Here is a 26,417-nt window from a genome sequence, read left to right on the forward strand (position 1 = left end):
TTCCCAACAGTCATGGGCTCGTCAAAGATAAGAGGGAAAAAGCCTTAACGTGAAACGAAAACAAAGGTGATGCTGACTGTTGTCATTCAATATTAAAGAAGTAGAGGTCTCCATCCAGAACCTTGTGGTACTCCGTAGTTAATACAATCCATGGTTCCATTGTGGTGGTCCATCCAGGATGCCTCAGAATCCAGAGATGTCGACTCCAGACAAGGTTATCCTCAGGATGACCCTGGAATGGTCCTGGAATGGTTCATTGACACTCTTTCCTGTTGAAGGAGGAATGTGCAAATTCCTTCCAGTCTTTCTTTCTTTGAGGAACATTGTTTTTGAGAAATTTGAGAGATCCTCTGTCCATCTTACACCAATTTATCATTACAAGCTTTCCCACTGTTACCAGGTACAAACTGTTCAGGGGACACTTTGTTTCTTCAGCTTTAGAAGTAAATGTTGCTAAAGCCTCCTTTCCTGCCTCTCTTTTCTTCCTTTGTGCTTTCCACCAGATTAAGATGACAAATCTGTTTACAACTCAGTGTACTTTTCTCAAATTCTTGCTCCGCCAGCGTCACAGAGATTAATTCACCTCCTTCGGGGTCATTATTTAGTCTTCTGATCCTCCACCGGCCTGCCGCGTGGCCTCTTGGCCACGGAGATACAGGAGGAGGTGGAGGAGGAGGAGGAGGAGGAGCCAAGGGCCCTTATCTCCACCAGGAATGTCTGTGTTTCATTAAAGTTTCTGAGCGCAGAGCTGGAAATCAGCTGAGCCGACCCCCTGGTCATTTCTGTGGCTCTGAAACGAAGAGGACACCACACTGGACGACCACAGGAACGAAAATAACGCCTTTCACAGCTTCTCGTGTCACTTTCTCGGCCACTTATCTTGGATCAAGGAGCTGGAGTGTCTAACTCGGACGAGCAGCACGCTAGCAGATGGCAACATTTTTACGAATGAAATAATCACATCATAAAGGAAGCTAAATATCTAAAACTGTGTTTAGTTGGATAAATGTTCTGTTAATAGTTGTTAATAAGCATAAATGTTTGTGAGGGACCAAAACTGTCGGCCTGTACTTAACTCATCGCTTTCAGGTTGTCAGTACTAACCTTGGACTGTATCATTACTGGACACGCCCCTGTGATGTCATGAAGCCTCCTTTTCCTGCTAGTAATCAGTTGCCAATGTGCGGAAGAGTATTAGGGCCATGCAGGAGAAAAAATACTTGAGAGGAAAGGATTTTTTTTATTGTGCACTTTGAGAAAAAAGTCGAAATGTCGAGATTAATGTTGAAATACAATTTCAAGAATAAAGTCGAAATTTCGTGAATAAAGTCAAAATTTCACCTTTTTTCTCGACATTTCGACTTTTTCCTCGAGGTGCATAATGAAAAAAAAATCTTGCTCCTCTAAAATATTTTTATTTTTCTCCTGCCTGGCCCTAATACTCTTCCGTACCAGTGAGACGGCTACCGGCAGCAGACTACTGAGCTACGGAGATTAAAGTTACTGATATGCCCCCATAAATATTAGTCTAAAAACTGCTGCTGGATCTTTTGACTGTTTCCAAACAGTTTTTTTAGCTTTTTTTGGTCAATTTCTGAATTTGGCTTCAACTTTTAGTGTCTCATGACATCTGTCAGCTGATGAATCACACCTAAAAGTGATTTAATGAAAATCATGAACATGAGTTCAGTGTGTCCTGGACACCACACACTTGTGTGTATGTCCATGACGAGGAGGACAAACTGGGTCCTGACTAGGCCTGTGTTGAAAAAATAGATTTTCCGATTCTAAATCGATTCTCAAAATTCCTAAAAATCGATTTGTATGTCTAAAGATCGATTTTTTTTTAATTTTTTTTCATCATTACTTTACAACTATTGGTATTTTTTTTATGCCCAAAAAAGGAATGTTTTGTTGGAAACAAGCATTTCTAGTGCCATGTTGTTGCCTTTAAATATGTCTAAAGGTATGAAAACATTAAAGTTTTCAGTTATAATAAATTGTCTATATTTCTTTGCTTTATATACTGTCTTGGGGTTACATTTGCCAAAAATGCTAAAAATCAAATTCTCAAAAATGGGAAAGAATAAAACCGATCTCATACGCCCTCTGTTTGCTGTCCTGGATCTGTTTGATAATTCTGCCCCACACGATGTTTCTGAAAGCAGTTCTATCAGCATTGTGGGAGCTGATTGGTCCTTACAGCATCATTAGCTGCCAATACTTGCTGTTGAATCTCAATATAATACTAGTATTAATATGTTGCATAACTACACAGTCATATAATTCATGCAACAGCTGAAAAAACTGTTTTAATAACATTAACCCAAATCGAAATCGGAATCGAATCAAATCTTGATAATTGATTCTGAATCTTAAGAATTGGAATCGAATCGATTCTTGCCATTTGAATAAATCCCCAGCCCTGGCCCTGATGAGGCCGGACGTCATCCCGAGGTACCGGTTGGAGCTGGTATTTGGTCTAAAGTTTTGAGTGTACGCCGTGAATGGAAGTCATTGTGACGTCCCCATCAATACAGTTGTCCAAACGTGTGTTTCAGTGCACCGGGAGTCGTCTCGCATGTCCTCGGTGAGGTCGTCAGAGGTCAGAGCTCGATCCTCAGTGTCCGGAGCCCTGAAGACCAAACAGGAAGCTTCCTCCCTGAACGCAGGACAAGTACCCAGAGGTGAGCTCATACACGCTTGCATGTCTATCCTCCAAAGGTCCTGACACGCATTGAAGTGTTTGTACGACAATGAAAGATGAGGTCTGGGGTCCATACGAGAAGAACCGACCTCCAAGTTCATCCCTGAGTTTCATACCAATAGAGCCGATTTTGGCATTGGGGAACCTTCAGGGCCTTCTACACCTTCAGAGAAGGCCTAAAAAAAATAATATAATAATAAATGTAATAAAGTATTCAATAACTTTTTTTTCTACCATTTAATTTAATACAATATATTCAACAGATTTTCTCTCATCTATGTTCTAAAATTAAGTTTACTGTCAAGTTCATGTCCTGAACTTGTTCATGCTCTATTGGTATGAAACTCTAACTTTAATTCTTTAAAAAGTAATGTGAATGCTGGCTTAGATGCCTTTGTTACATGGTTTAAAATGAACAAGTTACTGTATCTCTGAATATAAAAAAATCTAATTTTATTATCTTTAGTGGCAAAAAAAATCATACAACAAGGATTTATCTAAAATTACAATTGAGTCTACAGAGATGCCCCAAGTATCATCTACAAGATTTCTAGGAATAATTATTGATGAGCGTTTGTTTTGGAGAGAACAGGTTTATTGTGTTAGTAAGAAAATAAACAAATCTAATAAGGAAAGTTAGACACCTTGTTTCTAAGCAGTGTCTACTTAATCTTTATTATGGTCTAATCTATCCTCACCTTTCATATTGTAATATTGTTTGGGGGAGTACATTTACAACTACTCTCTTAATTCTCCAGAATCGTTTTGTAAGACTTGCATCTCGATCTGTCTGGGATGCTACTGCTGCTCCCTTATTTAAAAATCTCCAGATTCTTACTATTTATGACATCAACAGTTACCAAATATGCATTTTTTTAACAAGATATTTTCCTCAGAAGGAAATGTTCCTGAGCACTTTAGGACATACTTTGCTACAAACTCTCAATTTCATTCTTACTCAACACGGCAGGCCCTCGCCCTACATCCGCCTAAATGTCTGGAATCTAGAAGCCATTTTTTGTTTAGGTTTAGAGGTGTCAAAGTCTGGAATAGTTGGTACCATATTGCAAACAATAGTAGGTCCCTATCCATGTTCAAAAGTCGCTCAAGAGAACATTTAATTCAACCGTGTAGCCAAGAAAGCTCTTGCTTTTCCCACTGTCAATGTTTCTTTTGTACTTCATATTCTGTGTTGCCACTTGTTCAGCATAATATTCATATTTTCATGATCATGTCTTTATAGGTCAACAGTAATTTTTTATTTTCATTCATGTTCTGCATGCAATTTTTATGATGTATTATTTTTATTTTATTTTATGATTTTGTATCATAACTATATTGTTAAATGTTATTAGGTGGGGGCTCTTCATAAGCCTACTTGCTTGCTCGCTCCTCCCTGCACAGTTTCTTTTAACTGCACTTATTTGTGTGATGTTATTTTTATTGTATGTGCTAAATAAAACTAAACTAAACTGAAAACCTGTTATCCAATCAGAATCGTCCATCTCTATTAAGGCCCGGTTAGCTGCTCATTCATTGGTTAGGACTTCACAAATCCCGGGGAAAGCCAAGTTATTGGTAGTGTTTTGGTGTGGAGAGTGACGGGCAAATCGACCAATCACGGTTTGATTTCAAGTGGGCGGGAATAAAACAAAAGATCGTAGGCCTTCAATGATTTCTCAACATCAAATCTCTGCAGAGTGAAATCTTTACACTTGTTAAACCCTTTCAATTCATTGTACTGTTGCTTTTTTCTGCGATGATTTCTTTTCTCTGGGATGAGGTGAAGGCCCAGCGGTAGTGCTCACGGTTGGCCACTGGATTTTGGTGCCAGTTGTCTGGATATTTGTAACTTCTGACTTATCAAGACGGAAGCGGTGTGAAATGGTAAAAAGTTTGGTTTCAAGAGAGAGATGATGGATCCCTTCAGGTCCGGCCGAGGAGCACCGAGTTCTCCACATCTGTCCTTAAACTGCTGATAAAGACCACAGACGTCCTGCCTGAAGCTGCTGTTTGATTTATTTGTTTTAATCAAATAAATAAATAAATGCCAGTCAAAGACCTGAAGAATGGATAGAAATGTAGCATGAAGAAGTGAAGGACGTGAACTTCTGTCCATCCCTCCATCTATCCCTAATCCCTCCATCAATCCATAAGCTTCCTGTTATCCGAGTTCAGGTTGTGTGGGCAGCAGGCTCACCAGGGAAGTCCTGTAATTAACATCTCAGGTGTCTTCAATCTCCAGTCAGTCTGACTATTAAAAGGGTTAAAAGGTCACGGCAGGAATCTCAGACACAAGAGGGGTTAAACGTCTTTATTAAGCTCTTGGATATATCAGTGCTTTTCTCTAAATTATTCCCTTTCTTTTTATTCCTCATTAGCTTTGCTAAGTGGCCACAACGCCAGCGAACACTTAGCAGGCGACAGATGTGAAGCATCTGAGTTGTGTGACAGCCTCACAGCGATGTATTACTCTGTTTATTCAGCCCAGCGCTGCTGATTAATTACCCCGCCAAGGCCGGGGTTAGCAATGCTAATTTAATCCGAGGCGCTGGCAGAGCGGACAGCAAGGCGTTCAGGCGGTCTCTGGGAGGCTGGGGCGTTGGTACCAGAACACACCTGAATAAAGGTGTTACAGGGGCTGATCTTATTCATAAGGATTGTACTAATCCAGGATGGTTCCTCTTTGTCAACATCATTGCATTTGTTTGTTTTAGTGTAAAAACCGGATGGTAGTTAGTAGGGGTGTAACGATACACTAATCTCACGATACGGTACGATACACGATATTGAGGTCACGATAACGATACGATACGATATTATAGCAGTATTTTTTTAACAACCTTGAATGAGGAACATATGACTGGAAAAATGGTCTTTTATTTGAAAGACACAAAATACAAAACAATACTGTACGTTTGCCCTATTGTTACAGTTTGTAATGCTTTATAACTGTTTAAGTTTTAAAGAGAAAGCCAGGCCAACCATTTTCCACAAACTGAACTAAAAGTAAATGTCAGGTTTGCATTATGCATCTTCAGTTTCATACAAGTAAAAATATTTTACCACAAACTGAATAGTTTCTCTCATGTATGACTTGACTTTTTTCTTTTCCAGAAATGTAAAACTAAAACTAAAATTAAATAAATAAATAAAAGTAAATAAATACATACAATTTTACATCATAGAAAAGATTGATTCATGCTCATCTTATAAATGTAAGAGGAGATTTATTTTTGTTAAGAAGGTTATTTTGGTAATTCAGGGTTCATTATTTTATAAATATATTCTTTATATTCTGATGTAAATCAGGGACTATAATGACACTAGTCAGTTTATCTGTAGTGATTAGTCTGTTTTACATTGGGCGGAGTGATACGCCACAGTACGGCACTAGGTGCTGTGTTGATGTTCTAAAATCCTACGCTGTTGAGGGACATTAAAGTACACTGGAATCAGCAGAAGTTGTCCCCGTGTTTATCCTACTCACGACCCGAAAAAGGTTTAATTTAATAAGGTAAGGCTTAACTCTACACCAGCCTTACATAAGTAAAAGAGCTCAAAACCCTGTAAGAGTCCCGTGATCGGGACCGCAAAACGGTACTAATTTCTTCTGAGCGGAGTCAGATTTTGGTCCGCGGGTCGAGGCGCGGTCTGCACCAATACACTGCACGTTACTAGTCAACACAATAGATTCATATTAATAACCCAATATCACGATACAGTTTGTCACCTCGACGACACATATCGTGACGTTTTTGTATCGCGAAATTTCGTGGCACGATATATTGTTACAACCCTAGTAGTAAGTCTTCGTATTAGACAAACTTTAAACAAAAGTTCAGCCAGGTTCAGGGCTGCACTTTGACCAGGTCCTAAAACCTTGATTCTTTAGTTTTTTCAACATTTGCTGCCAAGTTTGGGATCGCCATCCTAGTGTGAGCCACGTTTTACCCTTCAGACAGATGTCCTCACATTTGTTCCCCCAGACCACCGTTGCTCCACCACCGTGCTTCACAGTGGGTACGAGGTGTTTTAACCAAACGGTTCTGGACATTGAGACCAAGCAACTAGGACTAGTAAGATGTTTTATGGGAGGAAGATGACGAACACACACACACACTCACTCACGGTCAAACCGTGGTGATTCAGCACATATCCATACAACCTTCCAAGCTGAAAGCGGCTCGTCCACGTAACGAAGCCCCCAGCGAGGTTCTGCCGCAGCGGTGCTGCCTCACATACGGGTCGGAAAATAAGTAGAACTTAAAAGGAACAGAGATCTTTAAAAAAACAAAATTCAGGAACGTTTTGTTTCTGTAAAAGGTATCAGTTTATAGAACAATCTGGATACAGAAGCCAAAGAATGCAAATCAAACATTACATTTAAAAGAATAATAAAAGCCATCAAGTGAAGAGAAAATCCGAAGTGCTCAGGGAATTGTTCAAAAAAAAATCTTGAAGGTGCTCTTTGGTGTTGGGGAAAAAAAAAAAAATCTAGTCAGGGTCCCTGAAGAAGGCTTGCGCCGAAACGCGTGGGTCTCTGCTCCCATGTTTTTATACTTATTAGCCATGTTTCAATAAAGGCTTTTTATATTTTTCCACAAGAAGAGTGCCTTGGACTCCCTTTTTTTGACTAAATAATAAAAGCCAGTTTGATGAAGAAATATCATGATAATTGTTAAGTTAGGTGGGTTTTCTTTTTTTTCTCTCTCTCTTTTAGCACCATTGTCATATTTTTTTTCTTTGAATCTAAAAAGAATACGACTCTCTGTGTTTGACGACAGCTATTTTGTGTTATTTTATAACTTTGTTGTAGTTTTTTTTTCATTACGTTTATTGGAAAGTGTTACATTATTACATTAATTGAAATTTGATTTCTTATGAAAAAGGGAGTGATAAAATAAGCCTAGTCTTCTTTCTGTTCCCTTTCATTCAAGGAAAGAGATTTGTTGTAATTATATTAGGGGTGTAACAATATATCGTGCCACGAAATTTCGCGATACAAAAACGTCACGATACGTGTCGTGGAGGTGACAACCTGTATCGCGATATTATGTTATTAATATTAATCTATTGTGTTGACTAGAAACGCGCATCCGACCGCGGCCGCGGCTACGCGGACCAAAATCTTCCTCCGCTCAGGAGAAAGTAGTCCCGTTTTGCGGTCCTGTTTTGAGCTCTGAACCTTTACTGATGTAAGTCTGGTGTAGAGTTAAGCCTTACCTTATTAAATTAAACCTTTTTGGTGTCGTGAGTAGGATAAACATGGAGACAACTTCTGCGTGAGTTTGCGTGTACTTCAATGTCCGCTCAACAATGTAGGATTTTAGAACATCAACACAACACCTAGTGCTGTATCACTCCGCCCAATCTAAAACATACTAACAACTGATAAACTGACTAGTGTAATTATAGTCCCTGATTTACAGAATATAAAGAATATATTTACAAAATAATGAACCCTGAATTACCAAAATAACCTTCTTAACAAAAATGAATCTCCTCTTACACTTATAAGGTGAGCAGGAATAAATCTTTTTATGATGTAAAATTGTATGTATTTATTTATTCAATTTTAGTTGTTAAATTTCTGGAAAAGAAAAAAGTCAAATCATACATGAGAGAAACTATTCAGTTTGTGGCAAAATATTTTTATTATATGAAACTGAAGATGCAAAATGCAAACCTGACATTTACTTTTAGTTCAGTTTGTGGAAAATGGTTGGCCTGGCTTTCTCTTTAAAACTTAAACAGTTATAAAGCATTACAAACTGTAAAAATAGGGCAAACGCACAGCATTGTTTTGTATTATGTGTCTTTCAAATAAAAGACATTTTTTTCCAGTTATATATTCCTCATTCAAGGTTGTTAAAAAATACTGCTATAATATCGTATCGTATCGTTATCGTGACCTCAATATCGTGTATCGTACCGTATCGTGAGATTAGTGTATCGTTACACCCCTAAATTATATTGAACTGTTTTTCTTTTAATGAATGAAATAAAGATAAAGAAAGATAAAGGATGTGTGAGCCATGCTGCTGTGGCGTTTTAACACCTGTAATATTTTGTTGCAGCCTCAGAGGCAGAACTGAGGGCTAAATGGGAGCAGGCTCTGGGACCCGATTATCAAGTCCTGGTGAGACCAAACACACAAGTGCATATAGTTTCACTGCTGACGATGAACCAGACCTCACGTTTCTGTTTGTGGGTGTTTCCTGTCAGGTGGTCCAGTTGGATCCGGTTATCGAGGACGATGCAGAGCTGCAGAAATCCTCCAAGGTAACGCACTCACCTTCAGGTGGATCAGGGTAAATGATCCTGATGAGAAACACCGCAGATCTCATGAGACAGGTGGTGAATACACGACCCGTGACGAAAGGAAGTAGCCTCATATTCAGCTGAAATGCCAAGTGAGACCGGAGGGAAACGAGGCATTTAGGAGGGAAAGTGGGCCGTCCTCCACGACAAGGGAGAGATTCCGAGTTCTGAGCAGGTCGGAAGAACCGTCTTGGTTCAGACTCGGGGACCGTTAGAAAAATCCAGTATTGGAAGTGAAGACAGGAACTGTCTATTTACGATAGACCGGGTCCAACGATCTACGGTAGACCGGGTCAGGGTCCAGCGTTTAAGAAAAGCTACTAAAAAGATCTGTGGCAGATGCCTGATCAAGAGTAGAACCAGGACCAGAACATTCCGGTACCATCTGTCTAACTCAGGGTTCGGCAACCCAAAATGTTAAAAGAGCCATATTGGGCCAAAAAAAAAACAAATATGTCTTGAGCCGCAAAAAATGAAGTCTTTTATGAGCCTTAGAATGAAGACAACACATGCTGCATGTATCTATATTAGTTATAACTGGGGGAAGATTTTTTTTTTCATTATGCACTTTGAGAAAAAAGTTGAAATGTCGAGAAAAAAGTTGAAATGACGGGAAAAAAGTAAAAATGTCGAGAAAAGAGTTGAAATGTTGAGAAAAAAGTCAAAATGTCGAGAAAAAAGTCAAAATCTTGAGAAAAAAGTCAAAATGTTGAGGAAAAAGTCAAAATGTTGAGGAAAAAAGTCAAAATGTCGAGGAACTAGTCAAAATTTCGTGAAAAAAGTCAAAATGTCGAGAACAAAGTCGAAATATCGAGAAAAATGACAAAATTTCGAGAAAAAGTCAAAATTTCAAGAAAAAAGTTGAAATCTCGAGAAAAAAGTCAAAATTTTGAGAAAAAAGTTGAAATGTTGAGAAAAGGAAAAAAAGAAGAACAAAGAAAAAAGGCAAAAAGAAGAAAAAAAAGAAGAAAAAAAGGAAAAACATTTTTTTAAAAGCTCCAGGGAGCCACTAGGGCGACGCTAAAGAGCCGCATGCGGCTCTGGAGCCGCGGATTGCCGACCCCTGGTCTAACTGGAGCCGGTTCTCTGCCCTCCAGCTGCTCCCCATCCACACCCTGCGTCTGGGCGTGGAGCTGGACTCCTTCGACGGACACCACTACATCTCTTCTGTGGCCCCTGGGGGCCCCGTGGACCGACACGGAGTCCTGCGACCGGAGGACGAGCTCCTGGAGGTAAAAACACTGAAAGTGCTGCATGTCTGGCCCGTTCTGATGGGTTCTGCTGGCCCGAGAGGTCCAGAAACATCAGAGTTCATGAAGGTGTGACGAATGTTCTGCTTTGGTGTGGAGGTGAACGACGTCCAGCTCTACGGGAAGTCCCGGCGCGAAGCTGTGTCCTTCCTCAAGGAGGTGCCTCCTCCATTCACCCTGGTCTGCTGCCGGCACCTCATATCTGACCTGGAACCAGAACCAGAACCAGAACCAGCACCAGCACCAGTGCTACTGCCAGATCAGAGATCAAGGAGGCCGTCAGAGGAAAGTATGGAAGAGGTGAGGGCATGAAGCCAACATCACACTTTTGTCCGGAGGAAATGTTCTGATGACCTACAGCTTTCTTTAGAGCTGTAGGAGGAGAACGTGCAGCCTCTTGTTTCAAGCACAAGACGGGAAAGGTCCTAACATCTCTTCAGTGCTAAGAGAAGAGGGGGACATTTTCATTTCTTAGATTGATGGGCAGCTTCTCCACGTCACTGCAGATGTCTTTACCTCTCAGATCTATGTGTTTGTTCCATTATTCCGGTTTTAAAACCGGAATAGTAATAATAAATAAAGACCTGGTGACAACCAGATGTTTCTTTTTTAAGTCTCCTGATTCAACATCTTTAAGTCTGACGGTTTGTTGTGTTTGTCAGATCGAGATGCAGCTGTCGTCGATGCTCTGCGGTCGCCTCGGAGACGACGTTAGCCTGCAGCCGGCCGTTGAACAGGAATCTGTCCCACAGGTAACTGAGATATTCCCTGAAAACCACCTCCGGGGCATTAATGATCTCCATCTGCGCTGGAAGCTCTGAAAAGTAACAGCAAACGACATCAGGAAGTCAGGAGTGGATAGCTCGGTCATTCAGCCATTCAGATCCGCAGCATCCTGTGACATCACAGACTAGGGCTGGCTGATCGATTCAAATGTCAAGAATCGATTTGATTCCGATTCTTAAGATTCAGAATCGATTATCAAGATTTGATTCGATTTGATCTGATTCGATTCCGATATTGATTTGGGTTAGTGTTATTAAAACAGTTTTTTGAGCTGTTGCCTGAATTATATGACTGTAGTTATGCAACATATAAATACTAGTATTATATTTAGATTAAACAGCAAGTATTGGCAGCTAATGATGCTGTAAGGACCAATCAGCTCCCAGAATGCTGATAGAACTGCTTTCAGAAACATCGTGTGGGGCAGAATTACCAAACAGATCCAGGGCAGCAAACAGAGTTTTTATTTTTTCCATTTTCGGTCTATTTCGGTTTTTAATTGACGAGCATGTGGTGATTGTTCAACGCTCTGTCTCTCCGGGCAGGCTGGCCCCCTGCTGGGTGGGGGTCGTTGGCCTGAAGGGTGAGGGCCTCCTGGCCGCGTGTCCGGCCCGGACCGGGTGGCCGGGGATTGCCTGGGTCGCGGTCCGCCGCCGCGGGATCCCTGGCTGCTTCTTCCCGCGCCGTGGGGGCCCCGCCCACGGGCCCCCTTGGCCGCCGCCGGGGGGGGGGCTCGCAGGCGGTGGGTTGCCTCCCTCCTACTTCTCCCCTCTGTGGGGTTTGCCGGTGGCCTGGGTTCCGGGCTCTTCCGTGTCGGCCTCTGGTCTCGCGGGTGGCGGGGTTGCTCCCCCCCCTCCCCCACTATAGATACACTTCAGGTGGAGCTTTGTTTGGTTTATTACACACACACACACACACACACACACACACACACACACACACACACACACACACACACACACACACACACATACACACATATAGTCACTATATACACACATTAATACACACACACACACACACACACGCATGATCATATACATACACACACACACATAGACATACACACTGGCTTGTTCACCTGCATGCTGGCTCTCTAGTTTTTGGGTTTAGGTAGCGATAGCTTAGCTCAGACTGCGATCAGATCTCAAGATTTAGGTCGATTGCTGTTATTGTTTTGGTTGGCTCCGTGGCGGTTTCGTGCTTTGTTTGTGGTTTTTTGTTGCAGATTTCCAGTGCTTGACGTGTGTCTCCGTGTGTTCCTGCTTCCTGGATTGGCAGTGGATGTCGTCGTATATGTATATATATTAAATATAGTAATAATGCACATATATACACTTTTGGTTTCTACCGTCATGGTATCAATCAATAATATGTGTGCAGACAAGGTAAAAAAAAAAAAAGGATGTTATTGATATAGATGACAGCCTTATTGAGGCTCAGGGGTCAGGCAGCGAAGATGAGGGCTCTGGATTGTTCTTGCTGCCATGAGTCTCTAATGCTGGTCAGCTGTTAACATGTGGGGGGGGATTAAACATGGTGGAGAGACTCCACACCTTAGTCATGGAGTCCTTGACGTTACTTCGTCAGTCCTCCAGGTGGTGCTGCGTTAACAATATTTGTATTTGACTCGTGTTTCGAATATTGCATGTACTTCATGAAAAAGTGATTGTATACAGTAATCCCTGGCTATAACGCGGTTCTCCTTTCACGTTTCGCTGCTTCACAGATTTTCATTGTGGCAAGGCAAGGCAAGGCAAATTTATTTATATAGCACAATTCAACACAAGGTAATTCAAAGTGCTTTACATTGACATTAAAAGACATAATAACAAATGGGTAAGAATAAGAAAAGAAATAATAAAAAGCACAAGCTGTTAAAAAAATAAATAAATAAGGGCAGTAGAGTACAGCAGGTTTAATTTAAGAGTACACTTCAGTAAATAGTAATGTTTTTGTGCATCATGTTCTGCATTCTGATTGGCTAAACAGTCTCTTTTTCACTTCCTGTGTCAATAACGTTGGTTGCTTAGCAACAATGCTGAGAACGGCCAATGAGCTTCAGCAGCAGCTCAAGAACGGGAGCCTTTGATGAATCGTTCATTACAGTCTCAGATATAATCCATGGTGGCATGTCGGTTTATAAGAATCTTTTTGCCCAGAAGAAAAAAGAGCAACGACGACCCATAACTATGTTCTTCTCTGGAAAAAACACAGAAAAAGATGCTACAAAGCGAGTCAGGATGCAGCAGCATCAGAAGAGCAGTGAAATATGCGGCAGTCACAATTCGTCCTACTGTACTTATTGTATTTTTTTTCATAATCATTCTTCATTTTCTCCCATTCAAATCCAATGAATCGGGTCGCGGTGGGGCTGATCTCTGCAATTTGAAGCCTTTGATTATAATTGTAAAATAAAAAAAAATAAAAAGGTTGCTTCTTGGCGGATTTCACTTATCACGGGTTCTTTTTGGAACGTAACCCCCGCGAAAAACCAGGGATTACTGTAATTAAAATTCTTAACTTTTGTCTATTTTAAAGTTCCATACGAGTCAAACTTGTGGGCGTGGCCTAAAGTGACTCTTCGCTCCGTATTTCGTGACACTACGATCCAAACCTCTCAAAGTGGCCGTTAGCAGCTGACCAAAGTTTAGAGCCACATTTCTGGGTTTCATTTACAGGTTTACAGATGTGCGTGACCAGTCTTCAGGAAACTTCACTTGTGATGGCATTTGTAAAGAAGCTAGGAACGCTGAGAGCAGCTGGCCAGCAGAGGGCGCTATAATAAGAACCTTGGTCATTTATCCAGAAACATGGAGTCTGGAAAGAAAACCACTTTGTCCTCTGATTAAACTTCTCATTATGACCATCTGTACATTGTTTTTTGGTTGAGGAGCAGGTGACTTCTGTGGAGGAGGAGTTGGGGGAGGAGAGTCTCCACAGTGATGAAGAGGAGGAGGAAGATGAGGAGGAGGAAGATGAGGAGGAAGATGAGGAGGAGGAGGAGGATGGAGAGCTGGCTCTGTGGTCTTCAGACGTTCAGGTGTTGGAGCTGCAGAAGGAGCGAGGCAAAGGGCTCGGCTTCAGCATCCTGGACTATCAGGTAACTGCCACTCCTGTTATGATCATTAAAAACAAGTTGGGACAAAAATATTAGTAAAAACAGAAATTGCAAATCTCACTAACACCTATTTTGTTCACAATAGAACATAGAAAATATATAAAATGTTTAAAGCAAAACTTTTTTGTTTTTTCTAAATATGGGGTTATTTTGTAGTTCACTAGAATCTGGATGAATCAAACTAGTAGTAGATGACTAATGTGACCTGGTGACCTGTGGTAATCTGCACTAGCTATGGAGGACTCTGGTGTGGAAGCTTCGTGTCTGGAAAGTAAAAATGCCACCACAGATTTCCTTTGCCATTTCAGCAAAAACAGAGATCATTTATCATCGTGGAAGCAGCCTCTTGAAGGAAGCCTCCCAGAGGATACTTCCTGGAAGGGAATGCTCCTGGAAGGGAAGGCTCCTGGAAGGGAATGCTCCTGGAAGGGAAGGCTCCTGGAAGGGAAGGCTCCTGGGAGGGAAGGCTCCTGGGAGGGAAGGCTCCTGGGAGGGAAGGCTCCTGGGAGGGAAGGCTCCTGGGAGGGAAGGCTCCTGGGAGGGAAGGCTCCTGGGAGGGAAGGCTCCTGGGAGGGAAGGCTCCTGGGAGGGAAGGCTCCTGGGAGGGAAGGCTCCTGGGAAGGGAAGGCTCCTGGGAAGGGAAGGCTCCTGAAAGGGAAGGCTCCTGAAAGGGAAGGCTCCTGGAAGGGAAATCCTCCTGGAAGGGAAGGCTCCTGGAAGGGAAATCCTCCTGGGAAGGGAAGGCTCCTGGGAAGGGAAGGCTTCTTGGAAGGGAAGGCTTCTTGGAAGGGAAGGCTTCTTGGAAGGGAAGGCTCCTGAAAGGGAAGGCTCCTGGAAGGGAAATCCTCCTGGAAGGGAAGGCTCCTGGAAGGGAAATCCTCCTGGGAAGGGAAGGCTCCTGGGAAGGGAAGGCTCCTGGGAAGGGAAGGCTTCTTGGAAGGGAAGGCTTCTTGGAAGGGAAGGCTCCTGGGAAGGGAAGGCTCCTGGAAGGGAAATCCTCCTGGGAAGGGAAATCCTCCTGGGAAGGGAAGGCTCCTGGAAGGGAAGGCTCCTGGAAGGGAAGGCTCCTGGAACATGCTAACTCTGTTGATGCTTTGTTAGCTCCAGCATGTTTAAGGGTGTTTTTTTGAGGATGAGTTGGTTGTAAATGTCCTGAAGTGTCCTTCATGCTTCAGTTTGTGCACGGCTGCAGATCAGCATCCGGCTGCTGCTCTTACATCATTTTCATTTCATTTATCTAACACAATTTTTTTTTAAAACAGTGCATGGAGGGAACGAAGCCCGAAGGGTTTGTACAGAGTTCCACTCCCATCAACAACTGTGAGGAAGTAACAAAGATAATGTGCAACAAATTAAAAGAATTATCAATATAAATGTCAAAGAGAACATGGTTACAAGGTCTAGATTACATTGAAGATAAAGACCTTTGAAGGTTAAGACAGAATAAGATGTTTTTTTAATAACTGTCTGAAGGAGGTAAAAGATAATGTTGACTTCAGCGACACATTCCAGAGTCATTCCAGCGTTTTGGATCTAAATGTAATATCAAATTGATGACCAGATGTGTAAGGGTAAATGAAGATTGCCACTGTGTCTAGTTGGAGATTAATTAAAATCAGATGAAAAAGTAAAAAACTGCTGGAAAGTGACAGGAAGATCTTGTTTTCTATTGATAAACTTATGCACAAACAAGCATGAGTAAAAAACATTAAGTTTATGAATGTATAATAGTGAATATTTCATAAAAAGAGGTGCAGATGGTTTGTGTCTACCAGACTGAGATTGTTCTTGAGAATCTTTTTTGGATTATCAGGAAATTGCTACATCCTGAGTAGCAAGGGGCTACTCAGGATTTAACACACTTTTTGTCTTCTGCTTTTGTAAAATAAATGGTGGCTATAAATAAACGGCTGTGTATCTTCGTCAGGTTTGTGAGAAAACTGTTTTGTGGAGGCCGAGAGGCTGAAAGTTCCTGAAGTATTTAGAGGAAAGTTGAGTTTTTAAGTAAAATGGGTCGACTCGCGTCGGTGAAGTTTGTTCACAGGTCCAACCTACACACCAGCCAAAAAAAACAAAAGCTCTCCTCCCTGTGTGGAAACTTCACTACTTTTGGCAGAATCCATGTTTAACTCCTTTCTTCTCGCTCTCTCTTACGGTTCTCTGATTCCTGCACTTCCTGCCTGCGGAGGCCTTTCTTTTTGTGGACCATCTTGTAGGAGTCTGAGGACTGGAGTCCTGACTCCTCTCCACCTGTAACTCCGTCTAAAAATACAGCGATGCTTTGTTCTGGCAGGCCAAACTTGGCACGGCAGCTCGCAGCGCAGCGAGGCGCAGGCCCGGTCCTCCTCCGGGAATCAACGAAGGTCTCTGCGGTTAAAACCAGACTTCTGAGTCCCCTCTTTTAATCCTACGTTTTTTTTTTTGCAAAAACATTTCATCGTAGTGAATCTCAGTCTTGGACAAATACAACCCCAGATACACAACAGTAAAGGACTTTTTTTAGCAAGCTTTTATTTATCAAAACAAATGAAGCCAAATAAATGACTAAATCAGGGGAGTATTCTGAAGTACTTCCTTACTGCTTCGAGAGGGTTTAAGACCAGCAGCCCGGACTTGATTAACCTATCCTCTGCAAGGGGCCAGACCTTTATAGACGCAGATATTTTGTAAGTTTACAGGTGTGTATTAACTACTAAGATTTTGTTTTATTGTGCACTTTGAGAAAAAAGTCAAAATGTCGAGGAAAAAGTCGAAATGTCAAGATTAATGTTGAAATACAATTTCGTGAATAAAGTTGAAATGTCTCCTCTGGCCCATCAAATCCAGTTAGCAGAGCGACTGACAGCTGCAGCAGCAGCCGTAACTAACTAACTTACATCCTTGGAGTGGAACGTTATGGGTACGTTTCTGAAGTTATACAAATGCATATGTGTGATATGTGTTTCAAATCAATATCGTCATCTAATTTTGACTTTTTTCTCAACATTTCAACTTTTTTCTTGAAATTGTACTTCAACATTAATCTCGACATTTCAACTTTCGACAAATCTTCCTCCTCTAAAATATTATTTTTATTTTTCTCCTGCCTGGCCTTAATACTCTTCCGTAGTTAACGCAATGCCTAGAAGGAGAGACACCAGCAGTGTTCTTAGAGAAGCAATCTGGAAAGGGTTATAAACCACTTCCAAACAATTTGTACTTCAGCGCTCCACAATGAGAAAGACGACAGGAGAAAGAGTCTTCTTACTACCACAACCAGCTTTGGGTTGTTCTGGACGAATCTGATGGTACGTCTTCATTTTATTTGATCTCAGCTCATGCTGCCATGTGATGTTGACTGGTGTTGATTTGTTCTGACTGAATCTGTCCATCCTAACTAACAATTTGATAAACGGGTAAATTCAAGATATTGCTGCTACAGGTGGCTCAAGAAGCTGCATCATTGAAGGTACTACCTCAGCTTTCCTGTGAAAAACAAAAATAACGGCAAGGTGAAGAAAGTCATCTGTTGTTCTCGGTGTGAGGTTGTATTTGGTTGGTACGAAGACCCACTATGATCATTGCAACAGTTTAATGTTTTTACACATAAAACATGGTGTTAAGAGGAGCTGGAGTCTTCTCAAGGCAAGTTTATTTGTACAGCACAATTCAACACAAGGTAATTCAAAGTGCTTTACATCAACATTAAAAGCGGTAAGACACAAACGGTAAATAACAAATAAAATTATAAGATAAAGGTAAAAAGGTAAAATAATAAAAAGCACAAGTTGTAAGGGCAGTAGAGTACAGCAGGTACATCTCATTCTTACAATGGCAAGAATTACGTTTCTATCCAGTCAAAACGTACAAATAACTAGGGTCAAATACAGTATTACAAAAGTAATCTAACAATTCGTACGGTGAATTAAACCAATTTGACAATTCTATGCCACAATACCTGTTTCCAGGTCTTATTTCACACAACTGAGGAGAATTACGTTTCTATACGGTCAAAACGTACAAAGACCGGGTTCTCATCCTCGTCATCCTCGTGTTTACATGATGGGAATCATCCTTGTTGGTCTGGGAGAGTTTCCCGTTTGTGGTCTGGTCTCTGTCGCCCCCTGCTGGCCCTCTGCTGCTCCGTCTCTGATGTTCTTCCTCCTGCCAGATCTCCGTCAGAAACAGGTCTCTAATATCACTTCCCTCATCAATCACAGTTCACAATTAAACCAAAGAAAAATGGTGACGTTGATTTATTGAACTGTGCCTTTCTATAAATAAGATATAGTGACGTTTTCTGACCAGCTAGCTGGACGCTGTTTCTCCTCTTTGTACAGGATTCACCTTCCAAGGAGACATCGGGGAAATATCCCCTGTAATAAATTCAGAAAGACAAACTGAGAACAAAACAAATAAGTTCAGATCAGTTACTGACAGGTAGGTATGAGGTGTTGTTTCACACAGAAGAGCAGGATCCTCTGGCCTCTCATCACTCTGTAGCACAGAGGAGCTCCTGCTCCGTGAGCCGTTGCAACGTCCTCAGTCTTTGCCTCCCATTTTTACTACAAACGGTAGTTTATGCTGATGTAAGGAGGAAAACCGGAGACGTTAAAGCTGCAGGCAGCGATGCTCAGGCAGTCGAGGAGCTTCCTGTTGGGTCTCACATGTTCATCAAATCAAGTGAGAAATTTTAACGGTGTGTTCAGCACGAGAAAGTGGATAAACACCGGAGCTCTGATCGTGTCACTACGTCTGTCGTGACGTGACATCAAGACGTTTCTAAATCACCCGAACCAACGCCTGAGCTCTTCCCTGACCAGGAGGACGCAACATTAAACATTAATGTCCCAGTATGTCCCACATTTAACATAACTGTGCAAAGTGGTCAGAAGATACTGGTATTTGAGTCTTGATTGGCCAAGTAATCTAAACTAACGGTTGTGTAACGTTAAAATTTGTGTCAAGCGATTAAAAAAATTGAGATTAATTAATTAAGATCTGTTTTAATTAATCTAATTTATCGCTTTTTTAATCTCACCTAAAACTTGCTGAGAAAAGACCTCAACTTGAAGTGTTTTCCTTTAAATTAATTACATTATTGTTGCAAATCAAAACATTGATTGGTATCAATCATAATAACAAAAAAGTGGCTTAATAAAGTAATGTATTTATTTATTTAACAGACTTGAACAGATGCAGTCCTAGCCATTTACATCCACTTGGCAAGAACATTTGCCAGCCTGTCAGTCGCAGACGTGCGCATGTGCGGGCTCTCCTCGAGTCTAGTTTGGGGAAGAGCGTTGCTGTGGCAACTTCGTTGCTGTGGTAACATCGTTGCTGTGGCAACATCGTTGCTGTGGCAACATCGTTGCTGTGGTAACATCGTTGCTGCTAACGTTATCTGTGACTGCGCTCACGACCAGTTGCTTTGCGTTTATGTAGCTAAACCTCATTGTTTCAGTAGTGAGCAAAGTCCTTTCCTTTTCTACTCTACCTTTATCAATGGTGCTGTCAGGGCGTTTTAGAAATGTAAATTCCCCTTTCACTGGACCAACAACTTTCACATGCTCCTCCATTTTTACTTTTCTTCTCCGCTACTCACCGCCCTTCACCTATCCAGCTACAATGGGACCCTAGCAACACAGGGACAGCCAATCAGTGTCCACTTCCAGGTGGGACTGACCGTTGTTTTCCACCCACAACTCAAGTACAAGAAGGCCACCGCACAAACACAGATTTCACAATAAAGGCAATTCGCAAACAGAAAAAAGTAAAATTAGAGATTAAAGAATAGATTAAGCAGTTAAAAACATAACTTGCAAAATATGCCTGTAATTAATTAATAGTAATTAACTCATTGACTGCCAGCCATTTTCAAAGCAGAGAGCTCCATACTGCCAGAGTTTTTGGGCATTTTGGCTGATGTTCAAAGACATAAACATTGAAACTACGTCAAGAAACTTTAGACTCTCGTGAACATCAGGGGGAAAAAAGTTTGTGTTTAACATTTTCTGTTCTTTAGATATCAGCAGTAGAACATAGGGTGGTTTCAGCGAAAACACAAGGTTTGGACCAAAAAAAAGAAAGAAAAAAAAAGAAGCTGCCGGTATTTCTCTGTCGTCTCTCTGTTGTCTCGCCATTTCTCTTCTACACGTCTTCCTTCTTCCTCTTCCTCTTCCTCTGTAGGCCAGTGGGGTTCTGTCATGGGAACACTGGCAATGTTGGGAATGTTAGGAACGCTGGGAACGTTGGCAAGTCTGGGAACGTTGGAAACGCTGGCAATGTTGGGAACGCTGGAAACATTGGGAACGTTGGCAACATTGGGAACGTTGGCAACGCTGGGAACGTTGGCAACGCTGGGAACGTTGGCAACGCTGGGAACGTTGGCAACATTGGGAACGTTGGGAACGTTGGCAACGTTGGGAACGTTGGCAATGTTGGGAATATTGGGAACGTTGGCAACGTTGGCAACGTTGGGAACGCTGGGAATGTTGGGAACGCTGGGAATGTTGGGAACGTTGGCAACATTGGGAACGCTGGGAACGTTGGGAACGTTGGCAACATCGGGAACACTGGGAACGCTGACAACATTGGGAACGTTGGCAACTTTGGGAACGTTGGCAATGTTGGGAATGTTGGGAACACTGGGAACACTGGGAACATTGGGAACGTTGGGAACGCTGGGAACGTTGGGAACGCTGGGAATGTTGGGAACGTTGGAAACGTTGGGAACGCTGGGAACGTTGGGAACGCTGGGAATGTTGGGAACGTTGGCAACATTGGGAACGCTGGGAACGTTGGGAACGCTGGGAACGTTGGGAACGTTGGCAACATTGGGAACATTGGGAACGTTGGCAACGTTGGGAACGCTGGGAACGTTGGGAACGCTGGGAACGTTGGGAACGTTGGCAACATTGAGAACGCTGGGAACGTTGGCAACGCTGGCAATGTTGGGAATGTTGGGAACGTTGGGAACCTTGTACACCTTCACAGGATGAGGTTTCGTGCTACCATCTCATCATCACTGAAAACTCTGCAGACGTGTTTAGTCCTCCTCTCTACCTCTCCAGGACCCGCTAGATCCCGGTGGCTGTGTGACGGTGATCCGGTCTCTGGTACCCGGCGGCTCTGCAGAGCATCACGGCGGTTTGCTCCCTGGAGACCAGCTCGTGTCAGTCAACCAGACCCATCTGGACTCGCTGACCTTGGCCCAGGCCGTGGAGGTCCTGAAGTCCGTCCCGCCGGGGACGGTCCGCCTGGGCATCCGCAAGCCTCTGGTGGTGAGTCAGGAAGCCAAGCCCGCTATCGGGGCTTTGACTCTCCGTTGAAGCAACTCATGGTTGTTGAGTTACCAGGGACCCTGAGCAGATGTTATTTCCTGTCTGTGTAGGTGGACGCACCGGGGATGAGGACGGAGAGTGCCCAGGAGTTTCCTAGCAACGCAGCTTTACCAGCACCAAAGGTAAGCAATGCGTCGCTTTACTGAAGGTCAAGAACAGAATATCGGAAGTAGTGTTGTTTTTCTGTCAGCCTGTTTCAATTTTAGTTTTAGTCTAGTCTTTGGGTCAAGCTATCATTTTAGTTTTCATTAGTTTTACGTTCATTCTCCTTTTAGTCATGTCAAGTTTTAGTCGACTAAAAGTCTGAGCATTTTAGTCTTATTTTAGTCAGAATTGTCCAGGACCATTTTAGTCTAGTTTTAGTCAAAGATTGTATTTAGCCAAACACATTTTACAATTCAAACAAGGTTATCTTATTATTATATTATTGTTACCTTATAGACTCAAGAATACATTCATTCCAGATACAGAAGACTCTAATTTGAGTTTACAACATATTTATTTTTCCGCATTTCTCCCCATCTTTTTCTTTTTCGACAACACATTGGGTTTTCTTTTCCACGTCTATGTAGGAAAGTGTATCCAAAGATGGTCTTCTCTTCTTCTCCCAGCCCTAGAGAAGATCCCTGCCTTTCTCTATGTAACTTTGTTTTTAATTGACATGAACCTAGAGCTCTGCGTTAACGGCATCAGCCTCTAACTCTGCAGCTGCATCTTCTGGATCTGATTCTCCGCTGCAGCGACTGGGATTGAGGACTAACGTCACCCAGCAGCAGAACTAAACCAGAGGAAACTACTGAAAACATGGACATTAAGAATCTTTGGTAGAACATTTCGTCTTGTTTTGGTCAACGAAAATGAAGACACATTTTAGCAGAGTTTTTATTTTGTAATCTACATTTTAGTCTTGTTTTTATTCGTCTACGATATTGCCTTATATAGCCTATTTAATTATTGTTATCTTCACATGACCAGCATTTTCGTTGCGTCTCGTCTCGTTTTCCTCAGTTGATAAAGGTTCGTTGACAATAATTAGTCCTAATTTTCGTTGACAAAAGCAACTTTAATCAGAGGTGGTGTAGTGGGTGGAGTCATCTGGGTCAAAGTTCCAGGAAGTAAAAATTGCAGTTACCAGGTATAAATCATGAAAATAATTAAGCAGCAAATGTAAGCATGGACCTTTGATTGACAGCTGGGTTGGTGTAACGGCTGGCGTTTAGCGCCGTCTTGTTGTTTTCTGCTGATTTATTTCTTCAGCGTTCACCTCAACCTTGCAGGAGTTTGTTCGGAGCCACGTTGTTTAAACTCTGATCAGCACATGGACCAAGACGGTTCCCTGTGGTACCTCAGAAGGTAGAAGAGGTTCCTGTCTGTCTGAACATCCAGAATATGAATATGTGGGTGTTTTTAGATGGTTCCAGGGGGAACTACTGAGTACTAACGACGTCGGCTGGTGCGATTGGCCGTGATGCTTCCAGAGCTGGCAGCACTTCCTTAGATATGGCCTTGGCGTTCCAGGAGCTTCAGGTCTGCAGCACATTGAGAGAGGTCTGAGCTCCAGAGGTTGATGATTCTCCTCCCGTTCGTGATGAAGCATCCTCCGAGTTCCCTTCAGAGATGGTAATCAGCCTAATTAGAGCCTATTAAGGGGTTTTCGTCTCTCAGATGACTCAGACCTCCTTCGCTTTTCCTCCTCCTCCGTTCCCCTTCTACCTGAGCCGAGCGGGACGGTTTTAGTCTGGCACCACGCGAGGCAAAGCAGAACCTGCACGCCACAAAGTCACAAAAACCCCCAACTATCTGGAGTTCCCTGTCTGGCATGTTCATACTTGGCCAATAAAGCTTATTCTGATTCTATTCTTCAGTGACATCATTCGCGAGTAGAAAACCTCAGGACGGTAGTCTTTGGAGAAGTAGACATACAGACCAAGAGACAAGTCGATGGTTTAGAGATAGTGGTTGTTTCTACTTTAGCTTCTTGTCTTACAGGTGTCTTTTTAACCTGACTGCTGATGTAAACCTCTAGGTGTCAGGGCCTGCAGTCTACACCAGATCTGGACCTTTTAGGTCCGGACCAGACCATAGACTGTATAAGAGGAACGGGAGGAACCTCATGTGATGGCACTAACAACTTCCTGAAGAGCGCTTTTGAAGACTCTTCATCATTATGAGTGGCGATGTCCTCAATTGTCTCCTCATGAATGGACAAATGAGCAAAACTGTTCATGTACCGGACTGTAAATGTGTTTATTTCTGCTGTAAAACTCACTGCTGGATCCAGACCCTGGTGGTCAGTAGAGGAACTGCAGGTCTGGATCCAGACCCTGGTGGTCCCTCCTGAAACTTTGGCTGAACATCACTGAAAGTGTTTCTGCAGATCTGAGCTCAGCTTTCTTCTCTTGTGTATAAAAACGTCCCACCAGGACAGGAAGTGTTCCCCTGCAGACGCTGGAGCTGATTCTGCCGGACTAGACCACAGTCACACCCAGAGCTACCCACCTCTCCGTCTGTCACTCTGCTCCCCTTCACTCCATCATCCTCCCTCTGTCATCTCTCCATCCCCACCTCCCTCCGGCTCTTTCATCTTTTCCTCCCGTTCACCTTCCCTCCTCCTCTTCTGCTGACTCAGCGGGACGGCTGAATGCTATAAAGTGCTCCATCAGCTGAACCGCCAGCATCTCTCTCTTAAGTGAGGCGGTGGCTGGGGAGGGGGTGCTGCGAGGACACCGGTCCTCTGGCATGACTACACCCCATACTGCAGTTCTTGCTGAGGAGTACTGCAGTACTCCCACTGAGGATCACTGTGGGACAGGGGACAGAGAGGAGCAGAGTCCAGAACTGGTTAAAAAACCCAAACAACACAAAAACATGACTTAGTAGTCAGTAATCAGTGACCGAGAGGAGCTTTACTAGGTGCAGCCCCCCCCCCCACCCCCCCGCTGCAGAGCAGGGGGGGGGGGGGGGGGGGGGTGGGGGGGGCTGCACCTGGTGGGAGAAAAGCGAGTTTTTGGACAGTTGGTCTGGAGTGTTCAGGTGTGTTTAAATACGCCAAGAGGGAAAGACATCAGCAGTTGCTGCCAGAAGCGGAACATATCAGAGCCGGGCCCTTTGCAGCTGCTGAGTCCCTATTATCATTTCTACAGCGGAGAGACAGAGAAGGAAATAAGCTAAGAGGCCGGGCTACTATATCAACAATTTACCACAAACTCACATTTTCTTGCTGCCAGTGTGTGTCTGTGATTGTTGAAACTGTAGCTACCTGTAAACCTGCTCCCTGACCAGGATGCAGCTTCTGGCCCGGGGATGAATCGCTGCTAACAACGTCAGGTTCATCTCCCACAGGAGGAGGATTAGGGTGAACAAAATATGCGTCTAGCTTGGGCAATTTGGCTTTTTCTTGCTCCCTTTCTTTTTTTCTTTGCGTTTTATCGTTCCACTTTTGTGTTTCTAACTCCAGCGCATGTTCAGGCTGCAGGATTACTGGTCTCTGTTGACAAGTGATCGATGATGACGTTAATAGACAGCTGTTGATGATGAACGATTTTACCCAAAATACATTTGGAGATTCACTTGCAATTTTGGTTTTAATGTTAACTCTGAGTGTGAAAATCTCACCACAACATATTATAATAGAATATATTTATATTACAATGCTTTATACCTAATATGAACCAAGTGGTGCCACAAAAAAATCTCTCGGGCGGGGCCTGCTGCCTCAGGGGCGGCTCCCATTGGGCCCCGGGCCGGGGGAGTACAACCCCCCCCAGCCCCCTTGAAGCCCCGCCCCTGGTTGCTGCATGTCTCTCTTGGAAGGTTTACAGCATTGTTCCAAACTCTGGAGTTTAATCTTCTATGGTGAGGAAGTTTCATCAGAACTGGAAAATATTGGAGACTCTCGTTGTCCTGCCAAGTGCAGGCCGTTTCGAGCTGCGAGACGAGAAAAGATCTCATGTCAGCCACGTCTCAGACCAGCGGCGTAACATCATGTTGACAGGAGGATATATATATTTTTTGTGCCCCCACCCCTGCCCTAAACAAAAGCGCACACTGCATGCACACACACATGCACAGCCACAGAACTGGTATTGTCGCCATGTAGGCTAACATGGTGACTGGCCACACCTACCCTTACTGGCCCCCCTAGAAATCTTTGGTTTAACGTCATCCTGGCTCTTTTTTTCCTCTCTCTTTTGTGCGCCGCTTTTTTGTTTGAGCTAGCTAAACATGCTGCTACGCTATTTATGTCTTATATTTTCTTTAGTTTATTTGTTTTACTTGCTGAAAACTCACGTCATGTCATCATGCACTTAACGTGACCGACAGGTAGCTTTTTAAGGCGATTGGACTATTCCATTCACATTTTTCCATTTTCACCATTTTCTTTTCTCCCTCCTTCATGGGCCCCTGACGGCGTCTGACCCTGGTGGTCAGTAGAGGAACTGCAGATTTTGTTGCTTCCACATTGAACTGGACTCTGAAACCTGGAGCTCATACCTGGACTAGGTTTGTTACCAGCGGATCCCCAACATAGTATCTCCAGAGCCTTCGTCAGACTTTTACAGTGGAAAATAACATTTAACATGTTCTCATCAGAGAAATCAAAAATGACTGTCACGTTTAGCCAACCCAGGGTTAATAAAAGGACTGGTTGCTTCGCTAAGCGCGGTAGCATGACCATTACAGATGAGGAAGTCACAGTGGCTCGCCAATTGCTGATCTGACTAATTTAAAAAAAATAATAATGTAATGCTTTATATCAACTCTCCTGGCGTTGTACAACCCCACCTCAAAGTTGTCATGGACGTGAAATTAAACCATTAGGACCAAAATAGTTTTTTGTTCCGAGCTGTGAATATTTTTAAGGTGGACGTCAGTGGAGCTTGACTCGCTCTTGCAACTATCCTCTA

The 26,417-nt window shown here is 42.9% G+C and overlaps 1 protein-coding gene across 5 annotated transcripts in view; it reads left to right on the forward strand.

Moving 5' to 3' along the window:
• patj (PATJ crumbs cell polarity complex component) overlaps nucleotides 1–26,417 on the forward strand; it is a 128,095-nt gene that overhangs the window by 40,099 nt on the left and 61,579 nt on the right. For 3 of the 5 annotated variants that reach the window (XM_061738106.1, XM_061738109.1, XM_061738110.1), the window contains exons 12-20: nucleotides 2,562–2,687; nucleotides 8,788–8,849; nucleotides 8,936–8,992; nucleotides 10,129–10,263; nucleotides 10,381–10,581; nucleotides 10,944–11,033; nucleotides 13,961–14,170; nucleotides 21,241–21,450; nucleotides 21,561–21,632. In XM_061738106.1, the coding sequence (XP_061594090.1) occupies nucleotides 2,562–2,687; nucleotides 8,788–8,849; nucleotides 8,936–8,992; nucleotides 10,129–10,263; nucleotides 10,381–10,581; nucleotides 10,944–11,033; nucleotides 13,961–14,170; nucleotides 21,241–21,450; nucleotides 21,561–21,632 (1,163 nt within the window). The remainder of the gene's footprint in view (nucleotides 1–2,561; nucleotides 2,688–8,787; nucleotides 8,850–8,935; nucleotides 8,993–10,128; nucleotides 10,264–10,380; nucleotides 10,582–10,943; nucleotides 11,034–13,960; nucleotides 14,171–21,240; nucleotides 21,451–21,560; nucleotides 21,633–26,417) is intronic. The other 2 variants (XM_061738107.1, XM_061738108.1) reach the window with 2 other exon arrangements.

The sequence above is a fragment of the Cololabis saira genome, chromosome 13 (assembly GCF_033807715.1).
Source record: "Cololabis saira isolate AMF1-May2022 chromosome 13, fColSai1.1, whole genome shotgun sequence".
Classification (NCBI taxonomy): Eukaryota; Metazoa; Chordata; class Actinopteri; order Beloniformes; family Belonidae; genus Cololabis; species Cololabis saira.